General features: G+C 36.3%; 1 protein-coding gene across 1 annotated transcript in view; it reads left to right on the top strand.

Moving 5' to 3' along the window:
• The window catches only part of CALCR (calcitonin receptor), a gene marked incomplete at both ends in the record, with an annotated part of 49,331 nt that extends 23,298 nt beyond the window's left edge, over positions 1-26,033 (top strand). Inside the window, 6 exons of the mRNA XM_084230840.1 lie at positions 12,865-13,018; positions 18,260-18,320; positions 18,405-18,471; positions 20,955-21,173; positions 23,076-23,117; positions 25,776-26,033. Of these exons, the coding sequence (XP_084086966.1) occupies positions 12,865-13,018; positions 18,260-18,320; positions 18,405-18,471; positions 20,955-21,173; positions 23,076-23,117; positions 25,776-26,033 (801 nt within the window). The remainder of the gene's footprint in view (positions 1-12,864; positions 13,019-18,259; positions 18,321-18,404; positions 18,472-20,954; positions 21,174-23,075; positions 23,118-25,775) is intronic.
• Between the last annotated feature and the right edge of the window lie 331 nt (positions 26,034-26,364).

Here is a 26,364-nt window from a genome sequence, read left to right as displayed (position 1 = left end):
GGAAAGAAACCATAAAAGAAGCTTTTAAGTCATGACCAGCACCTGGTTATCTTAGCCAATATATTTTTAACCTAAAATACTTGTTATTTTTGTAAGAGCAAACTTCCTAGGGAAAAAACAATAGAACACTTGAAGAGAGAATTTTTTCCAGTCAATTAATTGTTTATTGAGCATTCAAAACTCAAATTTTAGTCTTTTGCCTGAACTAAATTCTTATTATGTGGAGAAAATATCTATTTATGTCATTCCCTTCACAGTCCCTAGGAATGTATGTGCCCAGCCCCCCATGGAAATAGTTTCCTGTGTCTTGCAACCATGCATATGGGGTTCAGTCATTTGTTTGCCTATTTCAGGGTGGGTAAGTGTGTGAATTAATGGAAAACAAAAGAGCAAAAAGTGTGGATATTTTACTCCATGTGTCTAAATTAGAAGCCTCTTTTCCTCTGAGGTTAGGCAAAATAAAAACAAGTCGCCAAATAAAATGGCAAATGAGGATTGCCATAATGTGTGAACACACCTCGTCCTATTTCACATTTCCAAATGACAGAAGATAAACTTTGGAAAATTGTATCTCTTACCAAATACATATAAACAGTATAGGCTAAAACTAAATAACCACCATGACAAAAATTAATTCTTGTTAGTATATTGTGAAGCAAACACTCTACCAAAATGAAAAAAATTAGGTCATTTGTTTCTAAGCACTTTCTCCATTTGAATACATCCATTGTTTTCCAATGAGATTGTGTTAAATCTCTTATTTACTTTCTATATTCAAACAGTAAAGGACTCTTCGATTGATTGATTTTTAATTAATGTATTTTTTTTTCTTAGATCTTTGTTAATTTTTGCACAGTATTTGATTTCTCCCCTCTGGTGTAGTCCCTGTAGTTCTCCCAAAGGTATGGCACCACAGTCTCTTGGACTGTTTTCTTTAGGTAAAACAAAATTAGCTAGAAAAAGAGCAGGGGAAAAAACCTCTCAAGTCATGCTTTGGTGCATTGTATTATTCACCCTTGAAACTGCTTATTTTCTACCTTCCACGAGAGACACAATTCTTGAAATTTGTGTTATATCTCACCTTGAAAATACATCATCTGCCATAAATTTACTAATAGAAACACAATTTCCTAAGTATTATATAATGTATGTAATTATATAAAAGTATTATATATAACATATTAAACATATTATTATTATTATATATAAAGGAAATTGTTGTATTTTACAGAGGCTAGTACAAATTAATGGGAGAAACAGAGCCTATTCCACACTTGCTATTGGAGCAACTATATGATAACTAGGGAAATAAAATACATCTTGAATATTCTCTTTTCAAAGAGAATTATGCAAAAGACTTTCCCCATCCAAAAGACTATTAAAATGAATTGAAGCTGAAATAAAGTCAAACATCAAGAAAGAAGAAAATTTCCCTGTTGTGATATATTTGGGTAGAGAGGATATAAACAAGAACTGGGAAGGTTTAACTACTATTTAGGAAAAGGAGGTTTTCCTAAGGGTGAAGTTCTCGGCCTCTAAAGAGATCAACAATATAATACCTAACCACTGAAGATGATGTCATCAATAATGACTGTCACCAGCAAATCATATATTTAAAATTTACTCTTTAAATTAATAATTTAAAATATTGCTTTTCTTCTCAAAAACTTATATTCCAGAAAACTAAAGATCACCCCTAGCCAAGTAGAATAGAGATAATAAAGAAAAATCCAAGAGAGAAGAGACAAAGAAAACACAGCAGCAAAAAAATTTTGTTATAGGAAGTTATCAGATCTTGTGAATCTACAAACATTGGTGAAAATTGTAACTAACACCAGAAACATAACCACAATCATAAGTTAAAGTCCAACCACCAATACTTCATCTATCTGTGATTCAGGCGCATGTCTCCTTTAAAACAAAAAGAATACACAATTTTTAAAGATACTTTCTCTCTTAAGCAAACTTAAGAGAGTTGTGGGTTATTGTTTCATTTTGACCCAGTTCTCAGGTCACTGACTCAGCTTAGGAGGGAAAAATTTTTTCCTTCCCTGCGCCCAAGGGGATATATTAAAAAGAAAGTTATGTCTTATAAAAAATAAATAAATAAAAGAGTCGGCATCATCCCAAATGCTGTTTCACTACTTCTGGAAGAATTTATTTTATTTTGTTGGGGGCAAAAGTAAACACAATGTTCTTGCTCTTCCTTAGGGAATCCTGTAGTCCATTTCTTCTGTTGAAAGTTTTTGGTTAGGCAGAATCTCTTTTGTAAAACCAAGGGTGAGAATCTTGCTCCTTCACATACTCAAAAAAAAAAAAAAAAAAAAACTAAAGTCAAAATAAATCATGGCATAAATAAGGGCTGAATAGATCCTCAGTTTATTGAGTGATGTGAAAATTGCCCATTGTCATTTGTGTCATTTAGCATTTCATTTCCATAATATCTAAAATTTCATTTTCTTGTTCTTTCTGCTTATTCGATGATCTTCATGTCGAGTCAGGAGGCAGAATTAAAAGCATTGTACTTGCTGCATCTAAAGGAAGTTGGCAGGATACTTGTCATTTTCTAGAAAGAAATGTCTCTGTGAACTTTTTATCTGGGTCTGAAAAGGACAATATAGGAAGATTAGTTTTACTGAGAACCTGAACACTTTGCACCTCAAAAGCTAAAACAATCAAGTCACATTTGCTTTTAAGTCTCTAATATAAGTAAAGTCAAATGAGTCCCAAGTTCTGAAAAACAAAGTGAATTTTCCTAAGTCTCATTAGGAGACTCTGAGCCCACAGACCATATTTGAACTACATCCTGGTCCCAAGACCAGCTTAGGAAAATGGATGCTCAGAACAGAAGCACTAGAAACTGATGAAACCCACTGTAGAAACTGGACCTCTCCTACCCAGCCCTATCGAGGCTGGTACAAAGTACGGGATATAAATGTGAGGGAAGTGACAGGGACAGCACATTTTTTGAGATAAGAGATCAATGACAGATAAAACTAGATTGAAGTTATTCATTTCTGTAGCCTATGAAATTTGTTTGGAAATGAAAAAGTATGATGCACATGGGACAATGGTGAAGTTTCATGCAAGAACCGGTGGTGGGAATTTTATGGGGAATGGACAATGATGTAAAAGATATAAATTTTAAAAATTAGAAAATAATGCCAAGATGTGGCAATGGAATAAAGTATCCCACCTACCCTGACCATTTATGCTATTTCATTTTGCTTCTATCTCAAAACATAATAAATGGTTTTTTCACCAAATCTTATGGCAAAGAAAAATATAGAGGGTTTTTATGCCTTTTAAAATATATTATTTAGGGCCTCCCTGGTGGCACAGGGGTTAAAGACAGCACTATCAGGCTATCACCAGCCTTTGCAGCATGAGTTCAACCCCCAGCCAGCCAGGGAGCAACTCACATGGCGCAGCAGACCTCTACTCCTTGCCCGCTTCTCCACTCAGCAGTGTATTTCAGTAGATCTGCCTGTTCTGCTCCCTACTCTCTCTGGTGAATCCTCTCACCACCCCCCACCCCGCACCTCTGGCTTACACCCCAGTTCTTGTATGCAAAAATAAATAGTTTTTTTAAATAAAAAATAATAAAATGTAATATTTATATTCAACCTCTTTCTCATATGGACTTGAAGAATTTATTCCTAAAATGACTATAAACATAAACTCATCAACCCAATCTCACCCAATCTCCAGTTTCCTTCATCTGGCCAATCTAGGAGAAACCTCTGCAGAAAATCAGTGACTTACAAATGCTATCTTGTGACATGGTTTATATACTGAGTCTTCAAACCCGCATTTGCAGCTAGTTTCCCTGCTTTGAAAAGACTGTCATGAATTTAATGCAGACCTTATTATAGATTGTTTTCATCCTCAAAAAACTTGCAGTTGAACAACTAGCAGTACCACACATTTTTGGAGGTATGTCAGTTCATTGCTATAAAACAGTTGACAATAGTCAATTTGATATTTGCTGTACTTAGCTGGATTCTTGGTGAACATCAGGATCTCAATTATTTATTACAGCTTATTTTTCAGTCTTTAAAAAATAACATCATTCTGCCTCCCTTTCCTAATATTTAAAATTAAGGTAATAATAGTGGGTTATTTGTGAGCGTTGAATGAACTGATACAACCAAAATCCACAAAACAGGATCTTAGCACGTAATTCTCAAATATTAGCTGTTATTATTTATATTATAGTTGTTACCATTGTTGTTAGGCCTTAAGCACTTGTCATTTTCTAACCATGGCACCCGGTTTCATGTCTGTGCTATATGGAATGGGAGATGTTAACGTGGCATTTGTAAAATACTGCTTAAATCCTAAGGGACTAAGTGTAAAAGCAGAATGCACATATGCAGAGGTTTGTAAATCACAAATAACCAAAAGGGCTGTGGCCTGGGAATTTAAAACTAAATCACTCATGACTGGAGAATCCCCAGTGAGGAGTGTTAGAATATCCTCATTACACCGTATAGAGAAAGGCCCTTGAGCACAACAAGCTGTTAATTTTATTCCCATGCTGCATTCTAGCAGACTTTCTCTGCACCCTGTTTTCGGTTTACTTTGATTATTTTGTTTTCTGAACACTTCCAGAGTGTTTTGTTTGCCAGTTTCTGGATCATCTTCCAATGTATTTATCTTAAAGGGACTTTTTTTCTCTATGGCATTTTTTTTCCTTCTGAACACACCAAATCATCACTACAATTGCAGATTCAAACTCATTTTCTCTGTCAGCTCAGAATTACATGAGACTCACATTTAATTGAAAATGTTACATCTTTAATTTCCTCTTTAAAAAGACTGTAGTACTTTCTCATAGTTAAAGTTTACTTTCTGACTGGAAGATTTTTATTCTGACTTCAACCAGTTTTAAAGACCGATAGTATTCAAGTTAATATGAGAGCCTTTTTGCTCTTTAGTTTATCAATTGCACTGTCATCTTGACAAAAAGCTCTGTAATCCTTCCTCTCATGAGGTTTTAGTATATATGTGAATCAAGGTCAGGACATTTCCCACTGCACTGTGACCCCATTAGAAGAGAAAACATGTGCTTTTTGGTAGTTAGGATTATTAGCACTGTACTTGTTAGAAATGCAGATTCTCATGCCCCATGCCAGGTCTTCTGAGTCAGAATCTTTTAATACTGGGGCCCAAGAATTTGTGTTTTAACAAGTACTTCCACTGATTCTGATGCATGCTAAAATTCAGAAACTGCTATAGACTTTTATTATTTACATTGAATTGAATATATTTTGAGGAATTCGTAATAACATGGCTTTCAGTATTTCATACACTAATAAGTAAGCTGTTTATGTTTTTTTATTGGCATAGAAGAACTGGGGAATAGGCCAGAGGTGCAGGGTGTGAGAAGATTCACCGGAGATGAAGTGGGGAGCAGAACAGACCGATCTACTAAAATACACTGCTGAGGGGAGCAGCAGGCAAGACAGGAGAGGTCTGCTGCACCCTATGTGGGTTAGCTCCCGGATTGGGATCCAACTCAGCCCATAGCAGTTATAGTGCTGAGACTTAACCCTTAGGCCACCAGGGAGGCCCCCTTTTACATTTCTTTTTAAAAGATTTATTCATACAAGAACCGGGGTACAGGCCAGATTTGCAGGAGGGTGAGAGGATTCACCAGAGACAGAGTTGGGAACAGAACAGGCAGACTGACAAAATACACTGCTGAAGGGAGCAGTAGGGAGACAGGAGAGGTCTGCTGCGCCATGTGGGACCCTCGCCAGCTGGCCGGGATCGAACCGGCGCTGCAGAGGCTCTGGACAGCTTCACAGCTAGGCGCTCAACCGCCTGCGCCACCAGGGGAGGCCCCCCTTTACATTTTAATACCAAGGAGTAGTTTAAAAATATTTCAAGCTTTCACGATGTATGAAAGGGATGGAGAATAGGTAAGCCATATGTGCATTTTGGTTCTCTGTGTATCAAAATCACCCTCTCACTTTAAGAGAGGAAAGCTGGGAAATTTACCAACCTAATCAAATGAGAATATTAATCTCATTTGAACTGTCCTCTCTGGTAGGCAAACAAAAGTAATACCTTACCACAGCATTGCCCACTCCAGTTTTGAACAACTGAGGACAGATAACAGAAATACAACCTTAATTCCCCAAGATTTTGTGCCCACAAGAAATAGAATAATGCATGGGCTACAGAGATAGAAGAGGCAGAACAACCAGTGGCTGCAGTGCTAGCTGATACATTGTTGAGATATCTCTCTTGGTCAGCAATTTCTAGAACATTCAGAAATGAATGAAATTGTGATTTTTTTTAGAAATATATCAGACTCCAACAAAATTGAGTAATAAGTCAGAACTTTTGTTTTGACTTTTAGTCATTACAAACCTCTCTCTCCTTTTCACAAGAATTTGCTACTCTGTATTTTTGTCAATGACTTCTTGCTGTTTCCTGGTTCTTTTGGATGATTTCAGTGAAGCATATGTTGACGTATGCTTCTGTCTGAATCTGGTAGTCTTTGTAGAAGTGACTAGAACATGGATAAAGTCCTAACTCAGACAGTCATTCAGTCGAGACTGCATTGTTTTTGTATCCTTATTACTTTTTCTAAAGCAAAACTCCACATTGACTTTGAAAGTATAAAATTCTTTGAGCATTGCCTGGCATATTTCCCTTGGGAAGTTGGAAGAAGCCCTTTCTATTTTTTCCTGAAACGCTTCACTCACACAAAACACTTCTCTGGAGCAGTGCTATCTTAACTCCCCTAAAAAGTTCTAAGAGAAGTTGCCCTGGAGGAAAAAAAAAGGATCAAAAATTATCCCTCTGAAGATAAACAATCCTTGATAGTTTGAATGTCATCTAAAAATTAAAAATGCTTTGGAAAAAATTTTTACACTACTCTGACTAATCTGAAAGGCAAACATATTATCAGCAAGAAAACCAAGGATGAAAACGAAGTAAAAATCTCCACTGACATCTGGAAAAGTTTAGGGCATGAGAGATCAGGTCTGATGTACCTTTGAAATGTTTCACATTCCAGAGAAACACTCTTATTTCACCCCATAAACTCTCTACATTTGGAATGCAGTTCAGTGGAACAGATAGCTTTCCTAAAAGTCTGAAATATTACAATACCTAGTAAAGAAATTGAACTTGGAAATTATAAAGCTTTGTTTGAAAGTTTATAAATTATTCTGCTTGATGAGAAAGGTCTAAAGAGAAAAGCAGTACAGTAGAGTGGTTGCCTACTAGGTGTGATGGGTATTAAGTGTATAAAATTAAATATTCGTATAATCAATTTTATTATCCAAAATCCCTCAAACCATCCAATAAGTATAGTTTATGATGCTGTACAGAGATTCTTAGGCACACTAAAGTGTGAGAATACTGTTTTCTGGGCATCTTTTTCTGATGGGAACACTCAATTTCTTGCTTTAAAATAGCTTCCAAAATGATAAGGACCAGGTATAAGGAGGAAGCAGCAGTGATAAATAACATCATTAATCTTTTGTTGCATCTTATTAGAAATTTTATAAAACCGGTGTTTCAGAATTAAAAGCAATAGAAAAGATGAGAAAAGGGAGTCCTTGACTTTACAAAATATAAAATAATTCAACTTTCTTTAACTACATTCTAAAATATTCAGATATCTCATTCTCCCATGATATATCTCAAATCACAATTCACAACTTCAAAAAATTAAGTAAGGGAAATAAACTCTTCAACATCCCTCATCTCATCAGATCTACTATCTCCTATTTTGTTCAAGAATGTTTACCAGGAATGAGAAATAAACTCACATTTCTGAGCTGCTCTATTCCAAGACTGCCTGCTCATGTCTATGCATGTGTCTATGAAAAAGGTTTCTTTTCACAAACTTTTTTCTGTCAAAAGCACAAGCAGCTCTCTGCTCTCCTTTCTCCTTTTCCTAATAAACCTGTCCTTTTTAAAATGAAAAAAAAAAAAGAAAAGAAAAAAATACTCAGACTTCCAATCACGCCTGAAGAATGAGGTCATTTGTAAACATTTTTCTTATGAAACTAAAAGCTAATTCTAAAAACTCTTCTCCAGTAACATTACTTTAAAACTATTTTGGTCAACTATATCTCAATTTAAAAAGAAAAAGCCCAAAGTTAAAATTCCTTCTCATGGAGGACGGCAGATTGATCAAGAGTTTATAAAGCAAGACTTTTTACTGTCATTAGTGTATTTTTGCTGGAATTTTTACTTCCTAATGAACCAGAGTTTGGAGGTGAGAAGGGACACTGAGTAAATTTGAAACAGAGGAAAGTTTGTTCTCCTTTACTTGAAATGATAAGGGGACCAGCAAAAATACATACTTCTGAACAGGTTTCCTGTAAAGATGGCCACTGTGAAAAAATGTTTCAATCACATACGTAAATGGTATTTCAGTGGAGAACATCCATCTTAATGTTACATGTAATTGGATTCAGTTGAAATGTAATTCTTCTATCATCCCTTTATGAGTAAATAAAAGTAATTATGGATTTTTCATTTACTAGGGGGCTTGAAAAGTTCTGGATGATTTGCGTGCAGTGTAAATGATTGCGAAAGGTAGACCATTGTTACCAACTGAAAAGCCAGTGTATTATCAAAATTAAACTATCAAGTTCTTAGGAAACTCTATTTTTTTAAAATATTTTATTTGAACATTATCTCAAAACTGGGAATATATTAAGATTAACTTCAAATCATGAAGACTGGAGTGTTTGCAGAAAGAATTCATATGCCCAGTTTGAAGACCACTGTACAAAATAGCTATTTACCAAGGCCACAGGGTATAAGTGACAGGTTGTAGTAGACCTTAGGGATGTTACTTTCTAAAGATACCTTGCTGAATATTTAGAAGAACATGACAAAGCCTCAGTATGTCCCCACAGGGATCCTTCAACTGTTGTACATTTTCTATTGCTATCAGTAGTCTGACCCCTTCAAATATGTACTGATCTTTGCAGACATTTGCAAGAGCAATAGAACTATTAAGGCAAAAGGACCCTGGAATTTATTTGTTAAATCATGGCTAAGTACCTCTTGTGTGGGTACTTGATGAAAAATCAAATTAGGATTTAAAATACTTTCAATGTGCAATATTATATACACTGCTCAAAGTCATATTCATTCAGGTTTAGAAAGCATCTATTATTCACCTTCTGTGAAAATATTACTGGATTTGAATTCTGGGGGAGAAGGTGGGCGAAACAATGAGACAGAGAGATAAATTTGGCAAACACATTTTTTTTTTTTAAATTTTTAGATTTATTTATTTATTTATACAAGCACTGGGTACAGTCAGAAGCGCGGGAGGGTGAGAGAATTCACCAGAGCCAGAGCGGGGAGCAGAGCAGGCAGAAGGACCCAGGTACACTGCTGAGGGGAGCAGCGGGCGGCAGGAGAGGTCTGCGCGCCAGGTGGGACCCTCCTCCAGTGGCCGGGGAGCAGCCGGGAATCGAACCGGAGCTGCGGAGGCTGCGGGCAGCTTCGCAACCCAGCGCTCAACCGCTGCGCCACCAGGGAGGCCCGGCAAACACATTTTTAACAGCAATTACATATTCACTCAATATGTAATCTAGATGCTTATTAAGTGAAATTTAACAAAAAAAATTAACCTGGTAAATTGAGCCAACATAAACCACAATTCTTTATTTTATTCAGGGTCTTTTAAAATGTCTTCAGCTCTGAGTAAAATATCTAAAAAATCGATTCTTCTTCCCCTGCTCAAGTAAATAGAGTTTTTGTATCCTTCTTTTTGTGTTGAAATGAACTCATGAGAAAACATTTTTAGACGCTTCAGGAGATGTTAAAATAAACATGTTTAATCACCAGAGATCACTCTGAACCCGTAGCAAAGTTTATTTCTGCTTTTTAAAAGAATTGGCAGAATAACTTTGGCAGTTTTGATTCAGTACAAAAGTTGTCTGGAATTAGTATTATTCATAGCATTTCAAACTAATTTTTCACTATTTTGAGTTATTTATTAATTATGTGTAAAGTGATGAAATTGATTTAATTTCCATAAGTTTCCAAACTTGTGATAGCCTCCAGTAACAAAAGGAAAAGGAGAGAGATTCTTTGCATGTGCTCCATTTTCTTCAGTATTGTCCATGAAATTGTGAGAAGTGAATTTATAGCAGGTCACACGTTTTGCTAGAAGTCTGCATTGCAGTCCTCAAATGATGCAAAAATTGGAGGAAGAACAGAGTGCATGATAATCATTAATGCGTTCAACTCTGGAAGTATCTACAAATTCAAAGTGAATGGATTATTTAATGTTAATAATACAGACCCCATCAGTCCAATTTATTTATCCCCTCTGATTGAGGTAGTGGGCTTTGTTATGTACCTAAGAAAGAATTCTTAAATCTTAAAGCTGGATGCAGAAATTACCTTTTTAAGAAATCATGTATGGTTGCATATATTTGTTTCTGCATTTATCTCCTCACCGAAGGTGACTTTCTTAGTTGCAGCACTAAACTTTATCTTTGCAACCCCAGGACCTAGCCCAGGAATCAAGACAAAAACACAAGCATACCTTCTGCATAGACTTATCCATTATTTTGAAATGTGGTCTAGTGTTCTGAGGCACAAACAAACTGTAAAAAGTAATAAAATATGCATTTTAATCTAACTCTAAAAGAATAAGTCCTTTAAGAATTATGTAGTTATTTTGAATTCTTCTTTGCCTGTTTTAAAAACAAAGCAAAGCCGAAGCATCTTAAAATTTCCTTAGTATTCTACTCTATCTAACCATGTAAAAAAAAAAAAAAAAAACCTTGAAAATATTCACCTGATATTCTGTTTTACCATTGAGAGAGATGTTGAAAGTATTTTTTTATGAAAGAGAAACAGCATTGATAGAAGGGTCATAATTCAGTCAGGGACTATGTGACTATATATTATTCATCTTGATATTCTGAGAGTTCACACAGTTCTGCCTCATAGTGGTTGCTCCATAAATATGTGCTAAATGTACTTAAATGACCTTGAATATCTTGAGTACAGGGTTTTTAGTTAGGCATTTACATTAAAAATCCTTAAAGATATTTTGAAAACACAGGAAGGAGATGAGGTCTGTTTATATATTTTTTGTAAGTGCTCCCCAAATGACACTGATAAGCGGCCCTAGTTAGGAACCACTGATCTAAGTGGTGACCAATCTTGTAAACATTCTAGACTTATCTAATTATGTTCAGGAGATATGGAAAAAACTTCATAGATGTGATTTTCACAATTTTTGTGAATATTCAAGCCCTTTATTACTGCAGTGTTTTACACTGGACCCAAATGTAGTTGATCCTCATTATACACAGATTCCATATTTGCAAATGTGCTGATTTGCTAATTATTTGTAACTCCAAAATCAATACCCCCAATGCTTTCATGGTCATTCAGAGGCAAGGGCAGAGGCAAAAAAATTGAGTCATTTGACACACTCACAATCCCTGCTGAGGTCAAAGAAGGCGATGTTCTGTCTTCCTGTTTCAGTTCTCATACTGTAAACTTAGGCCCTTTTCATGGTCCATTTAGTGGTATATTTTCTCATTGTGGGCTTTCTGTTGGTGATTTCACTGTTTAAAATAGTGCAGAGAGTCTGGACCTACTAAACATAGAGCTTCCATATGATCCAGCAATTCCACTCCTAGGTATTTACCCAAAGGACACAGAAACATCAATTCCAAAGAACACCTGCACCCCTATGTTTATAGCAGCACTGTTTACAATAGCTAAGCTTTGGAAACAACCCAAATGCCCAAAAATAGATGACTGGATCAAGAAGATGTGGTACATATATACCATGGAATATTACTCAGCATTCAAAAAAGATAAACACATGCAATTTGCAGCAACATGGATGGCGCTGGAAGGGCTCATGCTCAGCGAAATAAGCCAAAAAGAAAAAGAAAAATACCGGATGGTCTCACTCATAGCAGGAATCTAGAAAACTTAAATAAGGGACCAGGAAAATGAATAACTATAAGAAAGTGAAAATCAAAATCAACAAAAAACTATGAACCAGAGACACTTTTGGGGGGGCGGGGGCGGGAGGGGAGGGATTGGGGTCAGAATGGGGGGGGCTGCAATTGTATGGGGAATATAACAATAAAATTTATAAAAAAATAAAATAAAATAAAATAAAATAAAATAGTGCAGAGAGAAAAATAATAATAAAAAAATAAAATAGTGCAGAAATGTGGCCTAGTTTTCTGAGGCACAAATAAATTGTGATATGACTTACAGAGAGATACTTCCTTGAGGCAGAGGTTAGTACTATTGACCATGAATTTAATGTTAACAAATCGATAATATGTATTATGTAAGATGTCTTTAAGCAAAAAAACAAAACAAAACAAAACAAAAAACCATAAAACAAAGTTATACAGTGATTGGTTAGTAAATGTAACCAGAGGCTTGCAGGAACATAATCCTCATCAATAGATCAGTGAACTTCAGGAGCAGCATTAACAATCTCCGGATTATTTGCCTTCCTGGCCATAGAAAAAGGGCCATAAAAGTCATTGATGACTCCTTGAATACTATCAAAAATTATAAGCTACAGACACATTACAGGAAAATGAACCTAACTGTGCAAGTCACCAGAATGTAACAAGAAAAGAACATTTGGGGAACATGGCCCCATCACCCTGGTAGGCTGTTTATATGTAATACCAGGTACTTGTAATATCACTGTCACTTGGATTTGTGGATATAAGGGTGGCATGTGTTGACAAATGCTTAGGGAAATTGCCTTGTGAGCTGAAAGCAGATCCTTTGGCTCATTTTCACAATTTCTTTCTTCCACTGCCAGACCCTTACCAATGTCTTCCACTGAGTATTTCCATTTCTTTCTGACAGGTGAGCTGCAAGATTTTGCATTTCTTTCACCAGTACATGATGGCATGCAATTATTTCTGGATGCTCTGCGAAGGGATCTATCTTCACACACTCATTGTGGTGTCTGTGTTTACTGACAAACATCAAATGCGGTGGTATTATCTCTTGGGCTGGGGTATGTATTTTCTTCAGCTGAGTATTTTTGAATATTTACAGTCTTCTTCTAGTCTCAGCCACAGAACAACTTGCATCTTTAGGCATGGTGGGACACAGGTGGTGGAAAGAGCTCAGTTTCCAAGAGAACTTGGTGGAAGTCCTTTACTAAGCTCATACAGACTATGGTGAACATGGAGGGAAGTGCAGAGGGAGTGATTAAGAGAATGTCCTTAGGAAGCAAACCCAGCTAATGGATGAACAAAAACATGTCCTGATTGTGATTAGACCTTCATCAGTTTTTTAATCACCTGTTTGTAGAATTAAGGAGAATTTCATATATTGTCTTCTTTACCTCCTTCTACCCTGACCCCACTAACCTTCAAGAACATTCCTTCTGGTCAACCCATCAGCAGTTTTCCTCCAGTGAAATTTCAGGAAGTGGACTCCAGCTGAGCATTAGACATCATCACTTCAACCTCCCAGTTAGAACCTACCTGACATCATAGCACATAGTAGTGACTTTGAAAATTTACATTTAGATTGTTTAAGAAGTACCATCTGTAACGACTTGCTAAGGTGAGGTGCTGAGGTCTCTGATGACTCTTTGCAATCTCCCATAGCTGCTAAAGCCCAGCTCCCTCTGGTTGAAGGGGAACAGATAGACAGTAAGGCAAACAGACAGAAAAAGCTTAGGAACAAAAACATGTTGCCTTATGAAATAAATAAATAAAAAACACATCCTTGAAACTCCCATACCAGAGAAGGAAGCTGTGGGCCATTCCACACGGACTGATGAGCCAAAAATTGCCCACACTATCCATAAAAGGGTAATTAAGACTCTTGGAGCAAAGCCTATATGGCTTGCCTTCAACTAAGTATGCCCTTTAATGCAGCATTTTGGAGAACCCTAAAAATATTGATAAGAAAGGAAGGATTTAATGAGGAGGAAAGCTAACCAAAAGGTTTTCTAAAAACATCAACCTTTGTGTTTAAACCCCTGTCTGAAAAGCACAGTTACTTACTTTATAGAATTGTGTCTGGGAAGTCATATAAGGAACCCAATGTCTTTTCCAGTCTATATTGTGGTTGATTCCATGCAGTATGTATTCCCATAACAGCCCTCCTTAATAGGAATATATGGATTTTAGTCAAATACATTGTTCAAACACAACGTGATAATCTTATAATTGTGGATTAATAAGACAGATATTTTGGGTGCCTCAGAGGTGAACAACGATGCCACAATTCTTTGTTTGCTTGTAACAGAGAATATGATGTTCTAATTTAAGCCAAAAGAGAAGTGATCAGAATCTAGGGTATTTCATAGAAGTCAAGGTCCAAAATGTCACTAGGCTACTAAAAGGTGTACCTTGGCACCAGCCAGAAGCACTCTCCCTCTGTCTTTTGTCTCTGCTTTTCTCCAAGTATATGCTTTAACTCTTCTCTTTCTCTACAGGCAATAGACTACAGGGTCTCTACTCCCCTAATCCTAATGGTAAATACAGCCTACCCCAAAGCTTCCTGAGTTCATATTTTTCTGTTCTAGGTACACAGAGAAAATTAAATGTCTGTCTGTAAGTCCCAATTTTGAATATCAGGCCAAGAACATCTGATTGACCTAACTGAAATCAGGGGCTGACTATGGTTCAAGGACATTGAGGGGGAGGATACTGTCACATAATGCAAACACGTCTGAGGATGAGTAACCCACCCAAAACAAATGGGAGAGGAGTGAACTAGACAGCCATCTAGAATACACCCCAAATCACCTTATCTGTAGACTGTTGCCCCGCAAGAGTAGGGAGCAAGCCCAGCATCCTGTTTCTTTAACAGTCCAGTGAAATTAGAAATCAGTCTTGTGACTATGCTCCTCAACCCACAACAGATACTAGTTTCTCCTGCTCTTCCCTGTCTCCAACATAGGCCACAGTGCATTCAAAGTGGTCTTTTTTTTTTTTTTTCATTTCTTTTAGCTCCAGCCATCCACAGAAGCTAAACTTTTCTTTCCCTGCCCTTCTCAGGCTCATAATACTGTCACAATGATTTGGTCTTCCAAAGTTTGTCTTGCCAGGACTCATCTGGGTGTATTTTAAAGCCTCCAATTGCAATTCTGATCATGACAATAGCAGTAGTTCTTGGTCACATGTCTTCCAGTTGAAGACACAAAAACACACACCACAAAACACACACACACATACACACACACACACACACACACACCCCATTTCTGATTCCATTTTAATTATTTCCTTTGAAATAAAGTGTACAACTTACTTTTTGTACCAGTTTCGATTATTCAAAAACTTTTTTCTACCACACTGAGAAAATTTTCCATGGGAGAAAAATACTGCAAATTTATTCTTGCCTGTGACATTCAGCAGAGATGAGGGCATCATGGAAGGAACAATTTATATGTCTCTTTCCAAATGATGCATTGTGAATTAGTTACAAAACTTTTTGGCATCATCATAGACAACTCGATGAAGACATCTGCTTAACACACATAAACAATTCAAAGGAAAAAAAGGGACAAGCTGTTCAGCTGCATCAAAAAGAAGGTAATGAATACAAGTAAAATAATTATGGGATCTAAGTATTTAATCACAAAATACTTAAAACTTTATCAGGATGAGTCAAGTAAAATCCTAAAAAACATTGCAATCGGTGAGGTAAACAGGATTGTCAATTTAAAAGAATTGGAAGTATTTTCACAAATGTTTGGGAAAAACCCTTTTTTTAGCATACCAGAGCTAAATCTGTTTTTCTCTATTTTTGCATATGCACATACACACGTGCACACCATGCCACTGAATGTTAAGATTTATAATTCACACCACCCAATCTCAACTCTGAGAGCAAATTTGAAAGACAACTGTGATAACATATTTTAAAGCAATAGCCCTCTCTTCGAACTTCAAGCACTATCTTTGAATAGGAGAAAACAATTAAAAACACAACCAAAATAACTTCTGAAGAAAGTTTCACAGAAAGTTTTAAAAGAATTTAATGGAACAAAAAATAATATTCTACTTAATAACCTCTTTATTGTCCTTTTGAGGTTACTTTCACTTTAAAACACTATGATATTAAATTTTATAATATCAAGTAGTAAGGCATAAACTTTGAAAGGAGTATGAAATTGAGGAGCAGAAGATTTGGCCCAAGAAACCTATGTGCTAAGATCTAACTTTGCAGATGATGCTCCTCTCATGCATTCATTTCAGCTGTGAATAATTTTACCAACCCCAGGACCTAGAAAGGATCTCAAAGATTGTAAGAGACATCACTATCTGAGTGAAAAGTGTCTGGTAGTGACATTTTACTCAAAAGAAAGTGAACATTTACTTCTTTAAATAGGATCTTCCATCCTATTCTGCACAGGACTGATAATTGATCGATTTCTCTCAAATCAAAGCAACTTCACATGCTGAAGTTTAGTTCTTAGGAAAAAAATCATTTATTTTAAAACCTTCAGATTGATTTGTTGCCTTGTTAGTTCTTCCTTTTTAGAAATCAAAGAAGGAAATTCTCCCCATGGGCATTTACAATAAACAAATAGAATTTATTCAGTCCCTTTCAAAAAAGAATCCTAGGGAGAGAAGAGTACTTTAACCCACACCATAGTTAGTAGGACAGAAGGGTTATTCTGACTCTTGAGGGTCAGAGAGAGAAGTGGAAGAAGAAAGAAAAGACAGACTGCATGAAAAGAGGCATCGTGACTGGAGGAAGGTGAAGTGCCCTAGAAATGAGCAGATACAGATCTACCTGCCTCTTCATATTAATGATCATACATACATTTTCCATACTACAAAACGATGAGATGGGAGTGAAATCTCCATATGGCCCTCTCGCTATCTAATTCTAAAATGTGTATTTCAAAATAAATCCAGAGAATGAGTTATTGTTCTTAAAACCAAGAGGGGAAAGATGTTAGAACTACACTGAACAAAACACAATTATATTTTGTGTAAATAGGCACACTCAGAATTCCTTCAATTGAAACATTTAATCAATGTTACTAGTGAATTACATGTTTCATGAATTTAGAAGTTGAGGTCCTTCATAGATGAAACCTCATTATTTTGAGGCATTTTCTTTTTGCATATCATTCACAGAAAAAATTTCACTTTTGAGACCCATTTCTTAATCTGGTGCTAATTTCTAAAAATTCTATAAACCTCAAAACTAAATCAAGTAAGTTTCTACTGTTCATGGGTACATCTGAGAAAAGAGAAAATCTTTTTTCTACATGAATCACAACCCAACTCTAAATTACATTTATAAAATGAAAATTCATTTTAAAAAGATAGAACCTATATCACATGGTAACTGTCGTTAATAATACTACATTGCCAATTTAAAAGTTCCCAGGAGAGCAAATATTAAGCATTCTCATCACAAAAATTATTTAACTATTTGTGGTGATGGATGTTAACTAGACTTATTTTGGTGATCATTTTGACAGTATATACAATATCAATCCTTATGTTGTACACCTGAAATGAATATAATGTTATGGTGATTGTTCCTCATCTACATAAAAAGATACAGCCTGAGAGAATGCCAAAAACTATCTCTACTGATCTGCTTGTAAATTCAAAGTTGTTTTTTCTACCAATTCTTCAAGTTTAATCAGGGAAGTAGATAGATATTAAGTTACCTTAATAAAGTTTCTGCAGTCAGAACGTAGGCAACATGTTAGCTACTCTGAAGTGTTCTTATTGAAAGAAAACAGAATCAATGTATGTAATATAAACAGGTGGGGGGGAGGAGCCTAGAAGAAATACTATGAACAGCATTGCTTTCTAAACAATCCAACTATTGCTTCCCAGGGCACTCCCTGTACATTGACCCATCTCCTCCCCCAAAAAAGAGTACAGCTCACACAAAATGAAAAGCTTTCTGGTTTCAATTAGTAGTTATTAACACCATCATCATCATCATCATCATCACTGACATAAAAATGGTATAATACTCATAATGAGAGTAGTAACATGCTTACCCTACTGGATAATTTATGAAAGGCTTTTAATTACCTGAATGCTCTTAACCAAACTTTCTGAAAGCAAATGATATTCTAACCAAGAGCATTTTTACCTGATTTCACCAGAGATCATTTGTGCAAAAACATCAGGGAAATATCTTGACAGAGACATTACACTTGCCACTATTTTTGAAATAAACTACCATTTTCCATGTAACCGTAGTTACGTCTGAGACTAAGAAACCAGGTGTGATCTGTATTTCTTCACATTTTCAGGGTTCCCATTGGTGCCAACCACTATCCATGCCGTTACTAGGGCGCTGTACTTCAATGACAAGTAAGTGTTATGGTAGATTTTAAGTTAACATTTTTGTATGAAAATCCATTTGTATTCATGTGTTCCTTCCCCCTTTTTCTCTAGCTGCTGGCTGAGTGTGGAGACCCAGTTGCTTTACATCATCCACGGCCCTGTCATGGCAGCATTAGTGGTAAGAATTGGTTTTTAAATCCATTATTAACAGTGTTATCTCTTTGTGAGAATCCCTGTACAGATTGCTAAATGCAGCATATGGTTCATAGCTTCAAAATGAAGCTAATGTAATGATAATCTATGATAACAATTTGATGTAATAGTCTTCAAATTAAAAAAAATGACATTAATATAATTGGAGATGAAAAGTCATTTATTTACATGTATTAACATGTATTTCTGTACATGTATTAACAATATATTATTTTTAAAAAATTCTATAACTAAATGCTCCTAGTTAAAAGCAAATACCAGTGGGTTAAGGGATGGTAAATAGGTATTGCTTTTCAATAAAGAAAGTAAAAAAGACCACAAAATCCCCCTGTACCTTTTCCCCAGGGCTCTGCAAAGCAAAACCATTTCTTATTTCATTTTTGTTACATGAACCATCTTCACAACTACCACTGATCACTCAAAGGCACTTTACACACATACTATTCCTAACACCAATCCTTCAAAACAGATTGTGTTACACATGTGGAAAACTAGACCCAAAGACTCCACTAAAGTCACCCAAAATCATAACTAGTAAAAATTGTCAAGGGAAGAATTTGACTATCTGAATCTTTAAGTTCCATATCTCTACCAATGGCTTACTCTACGTTGGACATATCAGAGCCATCAAATTTAATATTTAGCCATTTTCCCCATTGGTCTCAAAGTCATTGTTTAACTTGGATAAGCGTATGGAAAATAAAAACCGTCTGAGTCTAGATTGTGTTCTTGCGTTGAAAAAGCATCCATTAGCAGCTGATCACATTGGGTTATCATTCATACTGCTCTAAATTTCCTGGTCTTTTTAATGCAAATTCAGGTTTTTTTTCCTTCTCCAGAGACATGTGTCATACTTAGTAGCCTACTGTCCTCACAAGGCCCCACAGACTCAGGTCTTGAACATTTATAATACCTCATAAGAGTTTTATTATAACTGAAGTTCTCTTCTTTCCTTTCTTCTTCTTCTTTTTTTTTTTTTTGGCAATCACGTTTACGTCTATTCCAAGTAGAAAGGTCATTCTAATCATTTAAAAGTAAATTATCAATTAAAAATTTAAAACAACTTCCATTTCCAAACTTATCTTTACAGATAAAAAATAGTTTATGACCAACCAAAAATGGTTAATCTTAAAAAAGAGTGACCATATCAAGTGTTGGAAAGGTGGAGAGCAATTGGAATTCTCATATATAATGCTAGACATATAAAATGGGCTACCTCTATGGAAAATGGCTTGACAGCTTTCCATAAAGTTAAGCATACACTTAATATAATGAAAGAATAATTCCATACCTAGATAACTTATTCAAGAGAAATGAAAACATGTTCATACAAAGACTTATTTACAAATATAGCCTATTCCATCATAATAATCAAATTGTAGAAACCAATTCAATTTCCATCAACAGAAGAATGAATACACAAATTATATATATATTATTCATGTAATAAATAAAAATGAGTGGAATGCCAATATATACAACATAGATGACTCTCACAGGTAATATGTTAAACCAAAGAATACTGACACAAAAGAGTACATACTATATAATACTCCATTTCTATGTTAACAGAAATTAGTGGTTGCTTAAAGTATGTGTGTTGGGGGTAGAGATGTTCATCTGCAAAGGTAGGAAAGAAATTTCTGAAATGATAGAAATACTTTTTTGTTTGGTATGATTGTTAAACACATGCATCCATTTCTCTAAAATTCTCTAATGTAAACTTAAAATCCATTTTATTTAATGTACATTATACCTCAATTAAGTTATTTTCTTTCTTTAAGTATTACTACTAGGATAAAGGACTATGGGTAACTTGGTGGTTGGGATGGTGAATTGACACACATCTCAGGAGATGTGATCCTGTCCCCCCAAATCATATACAGTGTTGTAAACCAATGTTGCCTCAATTAAAAAAATTACTGATGAATATGCTAAATATTTTTAAAGTGTTATTTTTAAAAAGGCTGAGTTAGCTGTCTCCACTACACACACTTTACAAATACATTTTTCTGTCTTCATTTTACTTTCAGTAGTCCTGGCTAAGGGTGAAATCTTCATAAATAAAAGACAATAAAGCAACATCTAATATGTCGTTTATGACTTCTCTTTAAAAAATTATAAGTGAAAATAAAGAATAAACAGCCTCAGTAGAGTCAAACTTGATACATCTACATGCATATGGAAAATATTTTCCCCTTTAGGAAAAAAAAACCGAAAATGTTAATTCAGCTCTGGAAACAGTCTTTGGCTATACACACTGATGCTCGGTGTCCCAACAGTATTTTATAAACATTTCTGCAACTAAATTGTTTTATCTCTAGACAGTCTCTTACTCCCTCATAGGCAGCATCTGCTCCTCACACTGGATAAACATAACTGAGGAAAGTGGGTGTCCTTAGGTGGTAGTGACAGACGTGATTTGCTCATAACATGCTATCTTTGCAGGTCAATTTCTTCTTTTTGCTCAACATTGTCCGGGTGCTTGTGAAAAAAATAAGAGAAAACCAACATGCTGAATCGCACATGTACCTGAAGGCGGTGAGGGCCACTCTGGTCCTGGTGCCCCTGCTGGGGATCCAGTTCGTTGTCTTTCCCTGGAGACCTTCCAACAAGACACTTGCGAAAATTTATGATTACCTGATGCACTCTTTGATTCATTTCCAGGTAAGGAAGCCAGTTGTGCATTTATTCAACTATTTGCTAGGCTAGTAGATGGAGAGTGACTATTTTCTTAGGCTCAACTGTGATTAGAAAGACCCTTTAGAATACATGTAAACTGAAAGGGATGTAGTTCCTCTCTTTCACATTGCTTGTTTTCCCATTTTTTAAATCATTACACTGAAGAAGAAACAAGGAAAGTATGAACTTTGAGAACATACCTTTATGAAGACAAATATTTGTCCAGGGACTAACCCATCACAGCACTAAGGAGAAGACTTCCGTTCTCATGGTCCATCCATTAACCTTTCCTTCCTCTCTCCAGTACCTTGAGGGTCACATTTGTGTTTGTTTTTGAGGACTGTTTCGAAGATCAACATAACCAATGCTTATCGATTCCCAAATGTGGATGCCTGTCCCATAGCCGCTATTGTCATGAAAGGGGAAAGGAGCAGATGTTTGCATCAGTATAAATTGCCTCCATTTGATCGTGAGCTGGGAAATTCTTCCCTCCTGCTGGAGCCCAGTTTTTAGTTACTGCATTTCGCTACCTTCACCTGATTAGAAAGGTCAGAATATCTTAGACGACTCTTTAAATATGCCCTTCCAATGTCTACTAATATAACCATTCCTACAATGTCAGGAAGACCCAAGAGAACAGGTATGACTGATATCCTCACATTGTCTAATCCAGAATTTTTTAAAAAAATATTATGGCTTCCATTTATTAAGCTCTTTGTGTGTTAGGTAAATATCATTATGATTACCTTAAAGTGCAGAAATAGACTTTTCTGGTTAGTGACAAAATCAGGAAATCTCATTCTGAATCTCATAACTAAATCAATGGACCCAGCTAAAACCGTGAAAGGAACCAGTTTTTTGTTTTTTGGGTTTTTTTTTTTTTTTTTTTTTGAGGTACTTTCTTTCTTCTGCCTTTGCATCCTCCCATGGCTCTCAGCAGGTCCCAGCCAGACATACTCTCCCTGGTCATCCACATAGTTATTTTCAGGCCCTCCTTTCAGTAATAAACATTAAATTGTTTTTCATGAAGTGCAAAGCATTTGCACAGAGCATCCATAGCTCAGGAGGATGTCAGGAATTCGCAGGTGACAGTTCTGTTACAATAAAGGGAAGCATATCCAGGTTTTGTGTGAGAGAGAATGGGGGGCTCTGGCTGTCTCGGGAGCTTGGGACATGGCAATCCTTAGGATGCAATGAGTCTGCCACAGTTTTAGGACGAGTTTGGCCCTCTGAATTACACATTTCAAAGTAGTTCTAGTTTCTACTGCTGAAGTTTAATGTGAAGAATTTATAGGGCTGAAAATAAAGCTCAGGGATTATGTTAGTAATCTGAACTACTGCTTTGACTCTCTCTATAGATAATTAAAGCTTGGATACAAGGGATCCCCTGAGTGGTGACCAGCACCTCAGAAGTTACTTAGCCCATTTCCTTATTTGAGAGAGGACTAGCTGTACCTCGGATACTGTGTTAGTTCACCATGAGACATGTGGACAAACCCGCAGCTGTACACTCTGATGCTTGTACTTACAAAAGATTTCTCTACTAAACTCCACAAGACCTCAATTTAAAAAAATTTGAGTGCAAAATTTTTTTTTCAATTCACTAGAATCAGCATTTTCTGCTACAAATCTCCATGTTAAAGACAGTAACATATTAACCAGATTGACTTGAGATATCCATTTAACCAAACAATAGGATCTTAACAAGAAAAAATGCATTTCTGATGGAATGTTCTTGCAGTAACACTGCATGTGAGTTGTATTGTTGTTCATCGAGTGACTTGCTATTGAAATAGTGAAATGCTCCTCTCCAGGGTCTGTTTATATTGATTACTGAACAACAAAATACACACAAAAATAACTCCATTTTTTTTTCTTCTTTTTCAGGGATTCTTTGTCTCGATTATCTACTGCTTATGCAACAATGAGGTAAGCATGCATTTCATGTGATGCAATCACTCATTTATATAAAGCCAGCCCTTTACAGTTTTCCAAGGGTCCCATACAGTAGACCTCCCTGGATCTCATGTCTTTTACCCTACTCCAAACTGTGTCTTGCCCCATTTGTATGGTACATTTGCAGGTGTTATCTAGAGAGGCAGCTAAAATTCTCATTTCCTTGGATTGTACCTTAAGACTGTCCCCACCCTGTGCAGAATAGTGAAGGCTATTGTGAATGCCCATTGAAAAAGAAATTTTGTCCTCATTCCCTTTGGAAGACCCAGCCCTTCACTAAGGCACAGCCACTATCTAGCTGCCTCACTGCCTTCTTTTTCACTTGCTGGTTGGTGCCATAGCACTTACTCAACATCTTGAAAATCACTCTCAAGAGTCAGAAAGGAAGGATATTCCAATAAATAATTATGCTCTGAATATTTACATGAGTAAAATCTGAAGAGCTATATGACCAGTGTTTCCAGGATTTTTTAGCCAGATTGCCCTTTCTTCCAAAGAAATTTTCCCTGGGAGCCCAATTTATAAAACATAAAAGGGGATCTGCTTAAATTCATATAGAGAACTTCCAGGGCTTGGGGGAACATGATTTGAGAGCTCCCCCATTTTTCAGGTGAGAAATCTAAGCTGCAGAAAGCAAATGACTTGCCCAGTGTCACAATAACAGCTGTATAATCAGGACTAGAATCCAAATTTCCTGATTCACAATGAAGTAAATCTTCCACGGCATCGTGTCTGTAATTCCTCCATGGCTTTTTGTTAATACACTTTGAGTTACACACCAACTTTGAATATAAAAGTATTTTTGATATTTTAAATTAACTGTTAAGAATCGTTCTATACTAAGTTAAACCACACTTCATTAAGGGATCAACATATCATTTTCCTGTAAGTAATTAGAAACATTTTCTAACTGTTATCAACTGGTACTTAATATGGTCTCTATTCTTTATTTCTTTAGTTAGCATCCTTTTGTTACCAGATATTGAAGTGTCTCTTGCTATATAAAAAAAAAAAAATAGTAAAAACAAATAAGACTTAGGTCACCCCATCTTTATTCCCATTTCTGTGAACATATGTTCTTGCCTTTTGAGTTGCTTCAGGTGGCATACAAAATAAATTTTTTCATCTAAAATAATACCAAAATAGGGCTAACTTGAAAACATGAGGGGATCGCCTGCATTTATAAAAATATCTCAATATTCATTGTGTCTGTACTATAATGCTATGTTTTAAGTGACAGGCAAGAAAGCACACCTAGAGGTACTCTCAACAATTGAATGTTTCTAGTTCATTGGAGTCTTTTTGAAATAAAGAAACCATCTCCATTTTAATTAGGATCCTGTTACTGGGGAAGGTACAAATGTGACATTTCTAATAACCTAGAGATTGTGTTATGTGCCAAAAGTAATATCACAGCTACATGGATTTTAGGAATCTGGGTCTCAGCTGGGCCTTCTGTGAATGTATTGTCTTACAACATTAAACTCAGGTAGGACATTCTTAGCTGCAGGAAGTTAGTTTCCAGCTGCATCTGAGATAACATTGTGATAGGGTTTTGCCTGAATGTTGTTTTGGCAGAGCTGAATGTTGTTTTGGCAGAGCTCTAGAGGATTAATAGGTATATTGTACATATTACAGCTTTTAGTAAAACTCTATTTTAAAAGCAGTAATGTTTTTACTATTTATGCAAAGAGAACACTTTTCTATTTAGAACTTCATTATTCCATTCAATAAAGCCTGGTTTTCAAAACTATTATCTTTGTAGAGACTCAGGAAAACCAGCTTTAGGACTCAAAACTGAAAATTTATGTGCTCTAGATCAGAATCCCAAACTTGAATGTGCATCAGAATCATCTGGAAAGTTTATTTAAATACAAACTGCTGGGTTCCTACCAGTAAAGTTTCCCATGCAATAGGCAGGACGGGGCCAGGGAATTTGTTCCAGGTGATACTGATGCTGCTAATCCAGAGAGCCCACTGCAACCCATTACTCCAGGCATTTCAATATTTACTTGGTTCTTGAAGAGGTGCTAAAGGAGGAATTCCATTACATGGCAAAAAGCTAAATATTCTCATGTTTTATCTGAAAGATTACTCAATGGGATGCTCTCCCTACGCATATTCAGCTTGTGGTTACATATAAATCCTTTCAGATATCATCGGTCTACTCTCTTCTTGAATTCTGTAGCTCTCCCTACTGCAAAATGTAAAGCAAAAGCCCAGAAATTAGAGAGGAAGCCTGGGCTCTTTCAGGGAGTGTGGTGTAAGGGATGAAGGGAGCAGCGATAGTAGAGAGTACCAAGTACTTATACCAAGTACTTATTAATACCCTTAATAAATGTTTGTGTATTTGAAAACATATTCTGAAGGATGGTCCTCCCATTGATGGTGCTTTCATTTCTTTTCCCAAATGATCCAACACCACCATCCTGTCAACAGTAGATCAGGCAAGTAACTCACTTCTCCAATTTGCAAATTCTTCTTCCAGAACATAGATTGCTCAGCCTTTTAGAGCAGAATTACCACTCAGTCCCCTCTCACCTCTGATAAACTCCAAGAATTGTGTTCAAAAACTTAACTCCAGTCATTTCTGACAATTATATGAAAACAAGGTTCCCTTTTCCCTTCCAGGTGCAAACTACCCTGAAGCGTCAATGGGCCCAACTCAAGACCCAATGGGGTCTGTCTTGGATGAGCGGCAACAGCCGCCATGTCTCCAACGCTGCTGCTGCTGCTGCTGCTGCCGCTGCTGCAGCTGCTGCCGAGGCAGACAGCCTCCCTGTTTACATCTGCCACCAGGAGCCAAGGAATGGGCCCATCAACAACCTGGGCAACGAGGGTGCTGAAGTCATCGCTCTGGAAATCATTGAGCAAGAGTCATCCGCTTGAATGTGAAGCAAATGCAGCATCGTGATCACTGAGCCTTCATTTCCTGGGAAAAAGACAGACCATGCATTCCAAGTGATCCCCATCCTCCCAGGAGCTGAACATATCATTTGTGAAGAATTATTAAGCAAATTTGTCCATAGTGAATCTGAAGAAAGTTATACTTGGTACTATTGCTGTGGGAGACAGGCTAGGAATGGAGTCTCCCACTGCAACTTGTGAACTCCATCTTTCATCCAGTACTGAGATGCAGATGTCATAGTAGTGCAAGCAAAGTGTCCAACAAAAACACAATTAAATTGATCTCGTTCAGATACAGGGTGCTCCTTGTTAA

This window comes from Talpa europaea (genome assembly GCF_964194135.1).
Source record: "Talpa europaea genome assembly, chromosome: 3".
Classification (NCBI taxonomy): domain Eukaryota; kingdom Metazoa; phylum Chordata; class Mammalia; order Eulipotyphla; family Talpidae; genus Talpa; species Talpa europaea.
The sequence above is the reverse complement of the archived record's forward strand: the minus strand, read 5'-3'. Positions and strand labels throughout refer to the sequence as shown.